This window comes from Entelurus aequoreus, linkage group LG11 (assembly GCF_033978785.1).
Source record: "Entelurus aequoreus isolate RoL-2023_Sb linkage group LG11, RoL_Eaeq_v1.1, whole genome shotgun sequence".
In the NCBI taxonomy this organism is placed as follows: domain Eukaryota; kingdom Metazoa; phylum Chordata; class Actinopteri; order Syngnathiformes; family Syngnathidae; genus Entelurus; species Entelurus aequoreus.
This window is the reverse complement of record NC_084741.1, coordinates 1,343,260-1,358,259: the sequence shown is the minus strand read 5'-3', so window position 1 is coordinate 1,358,259 and position 15,000 is coordinate 1,343,260. Positions and strand designations below refer to the sequence as shown.

Below are 15,000 nucleotides of genomic sequence, written 5' to 3'. Positions count from 1 at the left end.
GTCTTAGTAGATCACATAATAGTACACACTATTTAATCTGCACTGTCTTAGTAGATCACATAATAGTACACACTATTTAATCTGCATGTATATATGTGTATTATCTCAGTATATACGTGTATTATCTCAGTATATACGTGTATTATCTCAGTATATACGTGTATTATCTCAGGTATATACGTGTATTATCTCAGGTATATACGTGTATTATCTCAGTATATACGTGTATTATCTCAGGTATATACGTGTATTATCTCAGTATATACGTGTATTATCTCGGGTATATACGTGTATTATCTCAGTATATACGTGTATTATCTCAGGTATATACGTGTATTATCTCAGGTATATACGTGTATTATCTCAGGTATATACGTGTATTATCTCAGGTATATATGTGTATTATCTCAGTATATACGTGTATTATCTCAGGTATATACCTGTATTATCTCAGTATATATGTGTATTATCTCAGGTATATACATGTATTATCTCAGTATATACGTGTATTATCTCGGGTATATACGTGTATTATCTCGGGTATACACGTGTATTATCTCGGGTATATACGTGTATTATCTCGGGTATATACGTGTATTATCTCGGGTATATACGTGTATTATCTCGGGTATATACGTGTATTATCTCGGGTATATACATGTATTATCTCGGGTATATACATGTATTATCTCAGTATATACGTGTATTATCTCAGGTATATACATGTATTATCTCAGTATATACGTGTATTATCTCGGGTATATACGTGTATTATCTCGGGTATATACGTGTATTATCTCAGTATATACGTGTATTATCTCAGGTATATACATGTATTATCTCAGTATATACGTGTATTATCTCAGGTATATACATGTATTATCTCAGTATATACGTGTATTATCTCAGGTATATACATGTATTATCTCAGTATATACGTGTATTATCTCGGGTATATACGTGTATTATCTCGGGTATATACGTGTATTATCTCAGTATATACGTGTATTATCTCAGGTATATACATGTATTATCTCAGTATATACGTGTATTATCTCGGGTATATATGTGTATTATCTCGGGTATACACGTGTATTATCTCGGGTATATACGTGTATTATCTCGGGTATATACGTGTATTATCTCGGATATATATACGTGTATTATCTCGGATATATATACGTGTATTATCTCGGGTATATACGTGTATTATCTCGGGTATATACGTGTATTATCTCGGGTATATACGTGTATTATCTCGGGTATATACGTGTATTATCTCGGGTATATACGTGTATTATCTCGGGTGTATACATGTATTATCTCAGTATATACGTGTATTATCTCAGGTATATACATGTATTATCTCAGTATATACGTGTATTATCTCGGGTATATACGTGTATTATCTCGGGTATATACGTGTATTATCTCAGTATATACGTGTATTATCTCAGGTATATACATGTATTATCTCAGTATATACGTGTATTATCTCAGGTATATACATGTATTATCTCAGTATATACGTGTATTATCTCGGGTATATACGTGTATTATCTCGGGTATATACGTGTATTATCTCAGTATATACGTGTATTATCTCAGTATATACGTGTATTATCTCAGGTATATACATGTATTATCTCAGTATATACGTGTATTATCTCGGGTATATACGTGTATTATCTCGGGTATATACGTGTATTATCTCGGGTATATACGTGTATTATCTCGGGTATATACGTGTATTATCTCGGTATATACGTGTATTATCTCGGGTATACACGTGTATTATCTCGGGTATATACGTGTATTATCTCGGGTATACACGTGTATTATCTCGGTATATACGTGTATTATCTCGGGTATACACGTGTATTATCTCGGGTATACACGTGTATTATCTCGGGTATACACGTGTATTATCTCGGTATATACGTGTATTATCTCGGGTATACACGTGTATTATCTCGGGTATACACGTGTATTATCTCGGTATACACGTGTATTATCTCGGGTATATGCGTGTATTATCTCGGGTATATGCGTGTATTATCTCGGGTATATACGTGTATTATCTCGGGTATATACGTGTATTATCTCGGGTATATACGTGTATTATCTCGGGTATATACGTGTATTATCTCGGTATATATGTATGATATATTCGTGTTTATATGATATATGCATGTATATATAAGTGTATGTGTATTATATATATATATATATATATATATATATATATATATATATATATATATATATATATATATATATATATATATATATATATATATATATATATATATATATACATACAATGAAATGTGTCTGGTTGCTCTCTTGCTACTCATGTGAAAATAATGAATGAATGAAAGGCTGTGATTGGCTCACACAGTGGGGAGCACCCCGGCACGCTGGCCACCCATTGGCTATTTCCAAAGAGGCGGGCATTAGAAGCCAGCGTCCCATTGGGCAGCATCAAGTCATCAGCAGGGTCCTTGTTGTAGTTCCCACACAGACCACAGGTGGTGCCCTCGTAGCTGGTGGCCAGCTGCACCCGCACCACACTGGCAAAGTCAAAGGTCACCTGGGAGAGCATCACACATTATACATTGCTGTTACTCACCTGAACATCACACATTATACACCGCTGTTACCTGCCTAAACATCACACTTTATACATTGCTGTTACTCACCTGAACATCACACATTATACATTGCTGTTACTCACCTGAACATCACACATTATACATTGCTGTTACTCACCTGAACATCACACATTATACACTGCTGTTACCTGCCTAAACATCACACTTTATACATTGCTGTTACTCACCTGAACATACCTTCAAGAAGTGTGTATACCTCTAAAAAGTGTGTATACCTCTAAGAAGTGTGTTTACCTCTAAGAAGTGTGTATACCTCTAAGAAGTGTGTATACCTCTAAGAAGTGTGTTTACCTCTAAGAAGTGTGTATACCTCTAAGAAGTGTGTATACCTTTAAGAAGTGTGTATACCTTTAAGAAGTGTGTATACCTCTAAGAAGTGTGTATACCTCTAAGAAGTGTGTATACCTCTAAGAAGTGTGTATACCTCTAAGAAGTGTGTATACCTCTAAGAAGTGTGTATACCTTTAAGAAGTGTGTATACCTCTAAGAAGTGTGTATACCTCTAATAAGTGTATACATTTAAGAATTGTGTATACCTCTAAGAAGTGTGTATACCTCTAAGAAGTGTGTATACCTTTAAGAAGTGTGTGTACCTCTAAGAAGTGTGTATACCTTTAAGAAGTGTGTATACCTCTAAGAAAGGTGTATATCTTTAAGAAGTGTGTATACCTCTAAGAAGTGTGTAAACCTCTAAGAAGTGTGTATACCTCTAAGAAGTGTGTAAACCTCTAAGAAGTGTGTATACCTCTAAGAAGTGTGTATACCTCTAAGAAGTGTGTATACCTCTAATAAGTGTATACATTTAAGAAGTGTGTATACCTCTAAGAAGTGTGTTTACCTCTAAGAAGTGTGTATACCTTTAAGAAGTGTGTATACCTCTAAGAAGTGTGTATACCTTTAAGAAGTGTGTATACCTCTAAGAAGTGTGTTTACCTCTAAGAAGTGTGTATACCTCTAAGAAGTGTGTATACCTTTAAGAAGTGTGTATACCTCTAAGAAGTGTGTATACCTTTAAGAAGTGTGTATACCTCTAAGAAGTGTGTATACCTTTAAGAAGTGTGTATACCTCTAAGAAGTGTGTATACCTCTAAGAAGTGTGTATACCTCTAAGAAAGGTGTGTATCTTTAAGAAGTGTGTATACCTCTAAGAAGTGTGTATACCTCTAAGAAGTGTGTATACCTTTAAGAAGTTTGTATTCCTTTAAGAAGTGTGCATACCTCTAAGAAGTGTGTATACCTTTAAGAAGTGTGTATACCTTTAAGAAGTGTGTATACCTCTAAGAAGTGTGTATACCTCTAAGAAGTGTGTATACCTCTAAGAAGTGTGTATACCTTTAAGAAGTGTGTATTCCTTTAAGAAGTGTGCATACCTCTAAGAAGTGTGTATACCTTTAAGAAGTGTGTATACCTCTAAGACGTGTGTATACCTCTAAGTGTGTATACCTTTAAGAAGTGTGTATTCCTTTAAGAAGTGTGCATACCTCTAAGAAGTGTGTATTCCTTTAAGAAGTGTGCATACCTCTAAGAAGTGTGTATACCTCTAAGAAGTGCGTATACCTCTAAGAAGTGTGTATACCTTTAAGAAGTGTGTATACCTCTAAGAAGTGTGTATACCTCTAAGTGTGTATACCTTTAAGAAGTGTGTATTCCTTTAAGAAGTGTGCATACCTCTAAGAAGTGTGTATTCCTTTAAGAAGTGTGCATACCTCTAAGAAGTGTGTATACCTCTAAGAAGTGCGTATACCTCTACGAAGTGTGTATACCTTTAAGAAGTGAGTTTGTAGGACAGCCAATCGGTACTGGCGATAAACTTCAACCTCCGACTGATTGGACGAGAAGGGAAGCAACTTTTCTATCCCGTCCACCTGGAAACAATACTTGTTAAGTAAGTGTGTGTGTGTGTGTGTGTGTGTGTGTGTGTGTGTGTGTGTGTGTGTGTGTGTGTGTGTGTGTGTGTGTGTGTGTGTGTGTGTGTGTGTGTGTGTGTGTGTGTGTGTGTGTGTGTGTGTGTGTGTGTGTGTGTGTGTGTGTGTGTGTGTGTGTGTGTGTGTGTGTGTGTCTTACCAGTACTTTATGTGGGTGGTCCAGTGAGAGTGTGTACGTGTTCCCAAAGACGTTGACAGTCACCACTTTGGCATACGACACATGTTTGTTTGCACCATTCTTGTTCTCCAGGTGGACCTTCAGGTGGGAGGAGACAAGATGTTCAACACAGGTGTGTTAGTGTCACCTCACCACAACACAGGTGTGTTAGTGTCACCTCACCACAACACAGGTGTGTTAGTGTCACCTCACCACAACACAGGTGTGTTAGTGTCACCTCACCACAACACAGGTGTGTTAGTGTCACCTCACCACAACACAGGTGTGTTAGTGTCACCTCACCACAACACAGGTGTGTGTTAGTGTGACCTCACCACAACACAGGTGTGTGTTAGTGTCACCTCACCACAACACAGGTGTGTTAGTGTGACCTCACCACAACACAGGTGTGTGTTAGTGTCACCTCACCACAACACAGGTGTGTTAGTGTCACCTCACCACAACACAGGTGTGTGTTAGTGTGACCTCACCACAACACAGGTGTGTTAGTGTGACCTCACCACAACACAGGTGTGTTAGTGTCACCTCACCACAACACAGGTGTGTTAGTGTCACCTCACCACAACACAGGTGTGTTAGTGTCACCTCACCACAACACAGGTGTGTTAGTGTCACCTCACCACAACACAGGTGTGTTAGTGTCACCTCACCACAACACAGGTGTGTTAGTGTCACCTCACCACAACACAGGTGTGTTAGTGTCACCTCACCACAACACAGGTGTGTTAGTGCGACCTCACGACAACACAGGTGTATTAGTGTGACCTCACCACAACACAGGTGTGTTAGTGTCACTTCACCACAACACATGTGTGTTAGTGTCACCTCACCACAACACAGGTGTGTTAGTGTGACCTCACCACAACACAGGTGTGTTAGTGTGACCTCACCACAACACAGGTGTGTTAGTGTGACCTCACCACAACACAGGTGTGTGTTAGTGTGACCTCACCACAACACAGGTGTGTGTTAGTGTGACCTCACCACAACACAGGTGTGTGTTAGTGTCACCTCACCACAACACAGGTGTGTGTTAGTGTCACCTCACCACAACACAGGTGTGTTAGTGTCACCTCACCACAACACAGGTGTGTTAGTGTCACCTCACCACAACACAGGTGTGTTAGTGTCACCTCACCACAACACAGGTGTGTTAGTGTCACCTCACCACAACACAGGTGTGTGTTAGTGTGACCTCACCACAACACAGGTGTGTGTTAGTGTCACCTCACCACAACACAGGTGTGTTAGTGTGACCTCACCACAACACAGGTGTGTGTTAGTGTCACCTCACCACAACACAGGTGTGTTAGTGTCACCTCACCACAACACAGGTGTGTGTTAGTGTGACCTCACCACAACACAGGTGTGTGTTAGTGTCACCTCACCACAACACAGGTGTGTGTTAGTGTGACCTCACCACAACACAGGTGTGTGTTAGTGTCACCTCACCACAACACAGGTGTGTGTTAGTGTCACCTCACCACAACACAGGTGTGTGTTAGTGTCACCTCACCACAACACAAACCTTCCAACAAGACTTTAGTTGTGTAATGTTTGCTTCTTGGTCCAGGAAGGCCCACTATTCTTTGTATCAACAACTTTCTAGTAACTAGTATTATATTAGTAACTAGTATTGTATGAGTAACTAGTATTACATATGTAACTAGTAGAGCGAACATTATGTTAAAAACTAGTATTAGTAACTAATATTAGTTAATATTGGTACAATTGTAACTTATATTACATCAGTAACTAGTATTGCATTAGTTACTGGTATTATATTAGTAACTAGTATTGTATTAGTTATTGTTATTACATCAATAACTAGTATTGCATTAGTTACCAATATTACATCAATATCTAGTTTTGCATTAGCTACTAATATTCTATCAGTAACTAGTATTGCATTAGTTACTAATATTCTATTAGCAACTAGTATTGCATTAGTTACTAGTATTATTTTAGGTAATAGTATTACATTAGCAACTAGAATTGCATTAGTTACTGGTATTATATTAGTAACTAGTAGTGTATTAGTTATTGTTATTATATTAGTAACTAGTATTGTATTAGTTACTGTTATAACATCAGTAACTAGTATTGTATTAGTTACTGTTATTACATCGGTAACTAGTATTGCATTAGTTACTAATATCACATCAATAACTAGTATTGCATTAGTTACTATTATTTTTAGCAACTAGTATTACATTAGTTACTAGTATTGCATTAGTTACTGGTATTAAAGAGTAACTAGTATTGCATTAATTACTAATATTACATCAGTAACTAGTATTGCATTAGTTACTGAATTGTATTAGTAACTTGTATTGTATTAGCTATTGTTATTACATAAGTAACTAGTTTGGTATTTGTTACTGTTATTACATCAGTAACTAGTATTGCATTACTTACTAATATTACATCAGTAACTATTATTACATCAGTAACTAGTGAATTACTTACTAATATGACATCAGTAACTAGTATTACATGAGTAAGTAGTATTGAATTAGTTACTAATATGACATTAGCAACTACTATTACATGAGTAACTAGTATTTAATTAGTTACTAATATTACATCGGTAACTAGTATTACATCAGTAAGTAGTATTGCATTAGTTACTAATATTACATCAGTAACTAGTATTACATGAGTAACTAGTATTGAATTAGTTACTAATATGACATTAGCAACTAGTATTACATGAGTAAGTAGTATTGAATTAGTTACTAATATGACATCAGTAACTAGTATTACATGAGTAAGTAGTACTGAATTAGTTACTAATATGACATTAGCAACTAGTATTACATGAGTAACTAGTATTGAATTAGTTACTAAAATGACATTAGTAACCAGTATTACATGAGTAACTAGTATTGAATTAGTTACTAAAATGACATTAGTAACTAGTATTGCATTAGTTACTGAATTGTATTAGTAACTTTTATTGTATTAGATATTGTTATTACATAAGTAACTAGTTTGGTATTAGTTACTGTTATTACATCAGTAACTAGTATTTAATTAGTTACTAATATTACATCGGGTAACTAGCATTACACAAGTAACTAGTATTGAATTAGTTACTAATATGACATCAGTGACTAGCATTACATGAGTAAGTAGTATTGAATTAGTTACTAATATGACATTAGCAACTAGTATTACATGAGTAACTAGTATTTCATTAGTTACTAATATTACATCGGTAACTAGTATTACATCAGTAACTAGTATTGCATTAGTTACTAATATTACATCAGTAATTAGTATTGAATTAGTTACTAATATGACATCAGTAACTAGTATTACATGAGTAAGTAGTATTGAATTAGTTACTAATATGACATCAGTAACTAGTATTACATGAGTAAGTAGTATTGAATTAGTTACTAATATGATATTAGCAACTAGTATTACATGAGTAACTAGTATTGAATTAGTTACTAAAATGACATTAGTAACCAGTATTACATGAGTAACTAGTATTGAATTAGTTACTAAAATGACATTAGTAACTAGTATTACATTAGTTACTGAATTGTATTAGTAACTTTTATTGTATTAGATATTGTTATTACATAAGTAACTAGTTTGGTATTAGTTACTGTTATTACATCAGTAACTAGTATTTCATTAGTTAGTAATATTACATCGGGTAACTAGCATTACACAAGTAACTAGTATTGAATTAGTTACTAATATTACATCAGTAACTAGTATTACATGAGTAACTAGTATTGAATTAGTTACTAATATGACATTAGCAACTAGTATTACATGAGTAACTAGTATTGAATTAGTTACTAAAATGACATTAGTAACCAGTAGTACATGAGTAACTAGTATTGAATTAGTTACTAAAATGACATTAGTAACTAGTATTGCATTAGTTACTGAATTGTATTAGTAACTTTTATTGTATTAGTTATTGTTATTACATAAGTAACTAGTTTGGTATTAGTTACTGTTATTACATCAGTAACTAGTATATCATTAGTTACTAATATTACAGCGGTAACTAGTATTACATCAGTAACTAGTATTGCATTAGTTACTAATATTACATCAGTAACTAGTATTGAATTAGTTACTAATATGACATCAGTAACTAGTATTACATGAGTAAGTAGTATTGAATTAGTTACTAATATGACATCAGTAACTAGTATTACATGAGTAAGTAGTATTGAATTAGTTAATAATATGACATTAGCAACTAATATTACATGAGTAACTAGTATTTAATTAGTTACTAAAATGACATTAGTAACCAGTATTACATGAGTAACTAGTATTGAATTAGTTACTAAAATGACATTAGTAACTAGTATTGCATTAGTTACTGAATTGTATTAGTAACTTTTATTGTATTAGATATTGTTATTACATAAGTAACTAGTTTGGTATTAGTTACTGTTATTACATCAGTAACTAGTGTTTCATTAGTTAATAATATTACATCGGGTAACTAGCATTACACAAGTAACTAGTATTGAATTAGTTACTAATATGACATCAGTAACTAGTATTACATGAGTAAGTAGTATTGAATTAGTTACTAATATGACATTAGCAACTAGTATTACATGAGTAACTAGTATTTCATTAGTTACTAATATTACATCGGTAACTAGTATTACATCAGTAACTAGTATTGAATTAGTTACTAATATGACATCAGTAACTAGTATTACATGAGTAAGTAGTATTGAATTAGTTACTAATATGACATCAGTAAGTAGTATTGAATTAGTTACTAATATGACATCAGTAACTAGTATTACATTAGTAAGTAGTATTGAATTAGTTACTAATATGACATCAGTAACTAGTATTACATGAGTAAGTAGTATTGAATTAGGTACTAATATGACATTAGCAACTAGTATTACATGAGTAACTAGTATTGAATTAGTTACTAAAATGACATTAGTAACCAGTATTGCATGAGTAACTAGTATTACATGAGTAACTAGTATTCCATGAGTAACTAGTACTCCATGTACCTGAAAGGGTTGCAGCCCCTCAGCGTGGTGACACAGGAGTAACTAGTATTCCATGAGTAACTAGTATTCCATGAGTAACTAGTATTCCATGTACCTGAAAGGGTTGCAGCCCCTCAGCGTGGTGACACAGGAGTAACTAGTATTCCATGAGTAACCAGTATTCCATGAGTAACTAGTATTCCATGTACCTGAAAGGGTTGCAGCCCCTCAGCGTGGTGACACAGGAGTAACTAGTATTCCATGAGTAACTAGTATTCCATGTACCTGAAAGGGTTGCAGCCCCTCAGCGTGGTGACACAGGAGTAACTAGTATTCCATGAGTAACTAGTATTCCATGAGTAACTAGTATTCCATGTACCTGAAAGGGTTGCAGCCCCTCAGCGTGGTGACACAGGAGTAACTAGTATTCCATGAGTAACTAGTATTACATGTACCTGAAAGGGTTGCAGCCCCTCAGCGTGGTGACACAGGAGTAACTAGTATTACATGAGTAACTAGTATTCCATGTACCTGAAAGGGTTGCAGCCCCTCAGCGTGGTGACACAGGCTGGCCAGCCGGTAGATGCAGTTGCCCTGGAAGTCAAACTTGCGTCCGTCGAAGGTGTAGAAGTGAGGATCCCCGCGTGCAGAGCAGGTCTTGAAGCTGGTTGGGTAGCAGTCCTGGACTCCATCCACTACTTGGCATCGCTCTCCGCTCCGACAGCCCTTTGGTTCACATCGCACCGTCTGTGTTGCGGCGTCGCACTCGCACTGGACTTTGCACTCAGAGTCCGCCCAGAAGACTTGACCCGGCACGTAGTAGAAGCCACCGTGGTTACAACCACAGGCCTTCTTCTCCTCCACGCACCTGGTAGTACCATACAGTCAATTACTAACCACACACTCACTTACTACTTTCCTGGTGGTACCACACACTCACTTACTACTTTCCTGGTAGTACCACACACTCACTTACTACTTTCCTGGTGGTACCACACACTCACTTACTACTTTCCTGGTAGTACCACACACTCACTTACTACTTTCCTGGTAGTACCACACACTCACTTACTACTTTCCTGGTGGTACCACACACTCACTTACTACTTTCCTGGTAGTACCACACACTCACTTACTACTTTCCTGGTGGTACCACACACTCACTTACTACTTTCCTGGTGGTACCACACACTCACTTACTACTTTCCTGGTGGTACCACACACTCACTTACTACTTTCCTGGTGGTACCACACACTCACTTACTACTTTCCTGGTGGTACCACACACTCACTTACTACCTCATTTTATGGTAGTACCACACACTCACTTACTACTTTCCTGGTGGTACCACACACTCACTTACTACTTTCCTGGTAGTACCACACACTCACTTACTACTTTTCTGGTAGTACCACACAATCACTTACTACTTTCCTGGTGGTACCACACACTCACTTACTACTTTCCTGGCAGTACCACACACTCACTTACTACTTTCCTGGTAGTGCCACACACTCACTTACTACTTTCCTGGTGGTACCACACACTCACTTACTACTTTCCTGGTGGTACCACACACTCACTTACTACCTCATTTTATGGTAGTACCACACACTCACTTACTACTTTCCTGGTGGTACCACACACTCACTTACTACTTTCCTGGTGGTACCACACACTCACTACTTTCCTGGTGGTACCACACACTCACTTACTACTTTCCTGGTGGTACCACACACTCACTTACTACTTTCCTGGTGGTACCACACACTCACTCACTACTTTCCTGGTGGTACCACACACTCACTTACTACTTTCCTGGTGGTACCACACACTCACTACTTTCCTGGTGGTACCACACACTCACTTACTACTTTCCTGGTGGTACCACACACTCACTTACTACTTTTCTGGTAGTACCACACACTCACTTACTACTTTCCTGGTGGTACCACACACTCACTTACTACTTTCCTGGTAGTACCACACACTCACTTACTACTTTCCTGGTGGTACCACACACTCACTTACTACTTTCCTGGTGGTACCACACACTCACTTACTACTTTCCTGGTGGTACCACACACTCACTTACTACTTTCCTGGTGGTACCACACACTCACTTACTACTTTCCTGGTGGTACCACACACTCACTTACTACTTTCCTGGTGGTACCACACACTCACTTACTACTTTCCTGGTGGTACCACACACTCACTTACTACATTCCTGGTGGTACCACACACTCACTTACTACTTTCCTGGTGGTACCACACACTCACTTACTACTTTCCTGGTAGTACCACACACTCACTTACTACTTTCCTGGTGGTACCACACACTCACTTACTACTTTCCTAGTAGTACCACACACTCACTTACTACTTTCCTGGTGGTACCACACACTCACTTACTACTTTCCTGGTGGTACCACACACTCACTTACTACTTTCTTGGTGGTACCACACACTCACTTACTACTTTCCTGGTGGTACCACACACTCACTTACTACTTTCCTGGTAGTACCACACACTCACTTACTACTTTCCTGGTGGTACCACACACTCACTTACTACTTTCCTGGTGGTACCACACACTCACTTACTACTTTCCTGGTGGTACCACACACTCACTTACTACTTTCCTGGTAGTGCCATACAGTCAATTACTAACCACACACTCACTTACTACTTTCCTGGTGGTACCACACACTCACTTACTACTTTCCTGGTGGTACCACACACTCACTTACTACCTCATTTTATGGTAGTACCACACACTCACTTACTACTTTCCTGGTGGTACCACACACTCACTTACTACCTCATTTTATGGTAGTACCACACACTCACTTACTACTTTCCTGGTAGTACCACACACTCACTTACTACTTTCCTGGTGGTACCACACACTCACTTACTACCTCATTTTATGGTAGTACCACACACTCACTTACTACTTTCCTGGTAGTACCACACACTCACTTACTACTTTCCTGGTAGTACCACACACTCACTTACTACTTTCCTGGTAGTGCCACACACTCACTTACTACATGAGCTCCACATTAGCACTCACCGCTTTGACTTCAACACATTATTTGCAACACTCATTTCATTTCATATATACACAATATATACATACATACATATACACACAATCTATACATACATATACACACACAATATATACATACATACATATACACACACAATATATACATACATACATATACACACACAATAAATACATACTGTACATATACACACAATATATACAGTACATACATACATATACACACACAATATATACATACTGTACATATACACACAATATATACAGTACATACATACATACATACATAAACACACAATATATACATACATATACACACACAATCTATACATACATATACATACAATCTATACATACAGTACATATACACACAATCTATACATACATACTTATACACACACACAATATATACATACATACATATACACACACAATATATACATACATATACACACAATATATAAATACATACATACATATACACACAATATATACATACATATGCACACAATACATACATACATATACACACAATATATACATATATATATATATATATATACACACACAATATATACATACTGTACATTTACACACAATATATACAGTACATACATACATACATACATACATAAACACACAATATATACATACATATATACACACAATCTATACATACATATACATACAATCTATACATACAGTACATATACACACAATCTATACATGCATACTTATACACACACACAATATATACATACATACATATACACACACAATATATACACACAATATATAAATACATACATACATATACACACAATATATACATACATATGCACACAATACATACATACATATACACACAATATATACAGTACATACATACATATACACACACAATATATACATACTGTACATATACACACAATATATACAGTACATACATACATACATACATAAACACACAATATATACATACATATACACACACAATCTATACATACATATACATACAATCTATACATACAGTACATATACACACAATCTATACATACATACTTATACACACACACAATATATACATACATACATATACACACACAATATATACATACACATACACACAATATATAAATACATACATACATATACACACAATATATACATACATATGCACACAATACATACATACATATACACACAATATATACATGTATATATATATATATATATACACACACAATATATATATATATATATATATATATATATATATATATATATATATATATATATATATATATATATATATACATATATATATATGTATAGTGTGTCATGGTAGTCATTTTTCCCATGGTGTGTGAACACAGCGTGAACAGGTGTTGTGAAGCACCAAGGCAGACGTGTGAGCACGGAAGAAATACTTCTTGGAATTGTACTTCTTGGAATTGTACTTCCTGGATTTGTACTTCTTGGAATTGTACTTGTAGTTAGCATAAAATTGGCAATAAAAGCTAAAAAGAGCGTCAGACTTTGTTTTCCTCTGGACGCTACAATACATCATATTACTTTGATTTGTTAGGTGTGGTGGCTAATATGAAACCCTAAATGTAGTTCAACCGCATGTATAGCATAGCGCTTTTATTTTGAAGCCGTAAAAGTGTGTGATTGCTTTGAGAAAGTGTCTTGAAATGTTTTCATGTCGGATCGACTGTTTGCAATAAAAAAAAAAGTCTCCTTTCAACTTCCTCCCGACGCTCTTTCATTTCTGTTGACCTTTTATGTCACCTGACTTACTAAATCAGTCCCAGAAAAATCATAAAGAGGAAAAAAGTCCAATAAATCAAAATTCTGTCCCACGAGGAGAATGACCACCACTTCAAAAAGCGGACGTCTGTTTTTGCACTCACTCATTTCTGCTGAGCAAGTATCCGTGGTCACAGAAGCATCCTTCCACGCAGGCCTGGCTGCACTCCTCTGGCTGGGCGCCACACGTGCCAGGGCAGGCGGGACCGCAGGCGTGGTACTGGCTGTGGGCGGGACACTCCATGGCTGAGGAGGACACAACCACAGCTGGGAGACCCGCACACAAGCAGATAACAGCACACATCCTTTGTTTACATTTAGTGACTGGCGGG

At 36.3% G+C, this 15,000-nt stretch overlaps 1 protein-coding gene across 1 annotated transcript in view; it reads right to left on the bottom strand.

The window, feature by feature from the left end:
- The window catches only part of LOC133660497 (IgGFc-binding protein-like), an 81,520-nt gene that overhangs the window by 2,566 nt on the left and 63,954 nt on the right, over window positions 1–15,000 (bottom strand). Inside the window, exons 28-32 of the mRNA XM_062064035.1 lie at window positions 14,773–14,914; window positions 10,310–10,646; window positions 4,740–4,856; window positions 4,439–4,540; window positions 2,398–2,593 (exon numbers count right to left, since the gene is read on the bottom strand). Of these exons, the coding sequence (XP_061920019.1) occupies window positions 2,398–2,593; window positions 4,439–4,540; window positions 4,740–4,856; window positions 10,310–10,646; window positions 14,773–14,914 (894 nt within the window). The remainder of the gene's footprint in view (window positions 1–2,397; window positions 2,594–4,438; window positions 4,541–4,739; window positions 4,857–10,309; window positions 10,647–14,772; window positions 14,915–15,000) is intronic.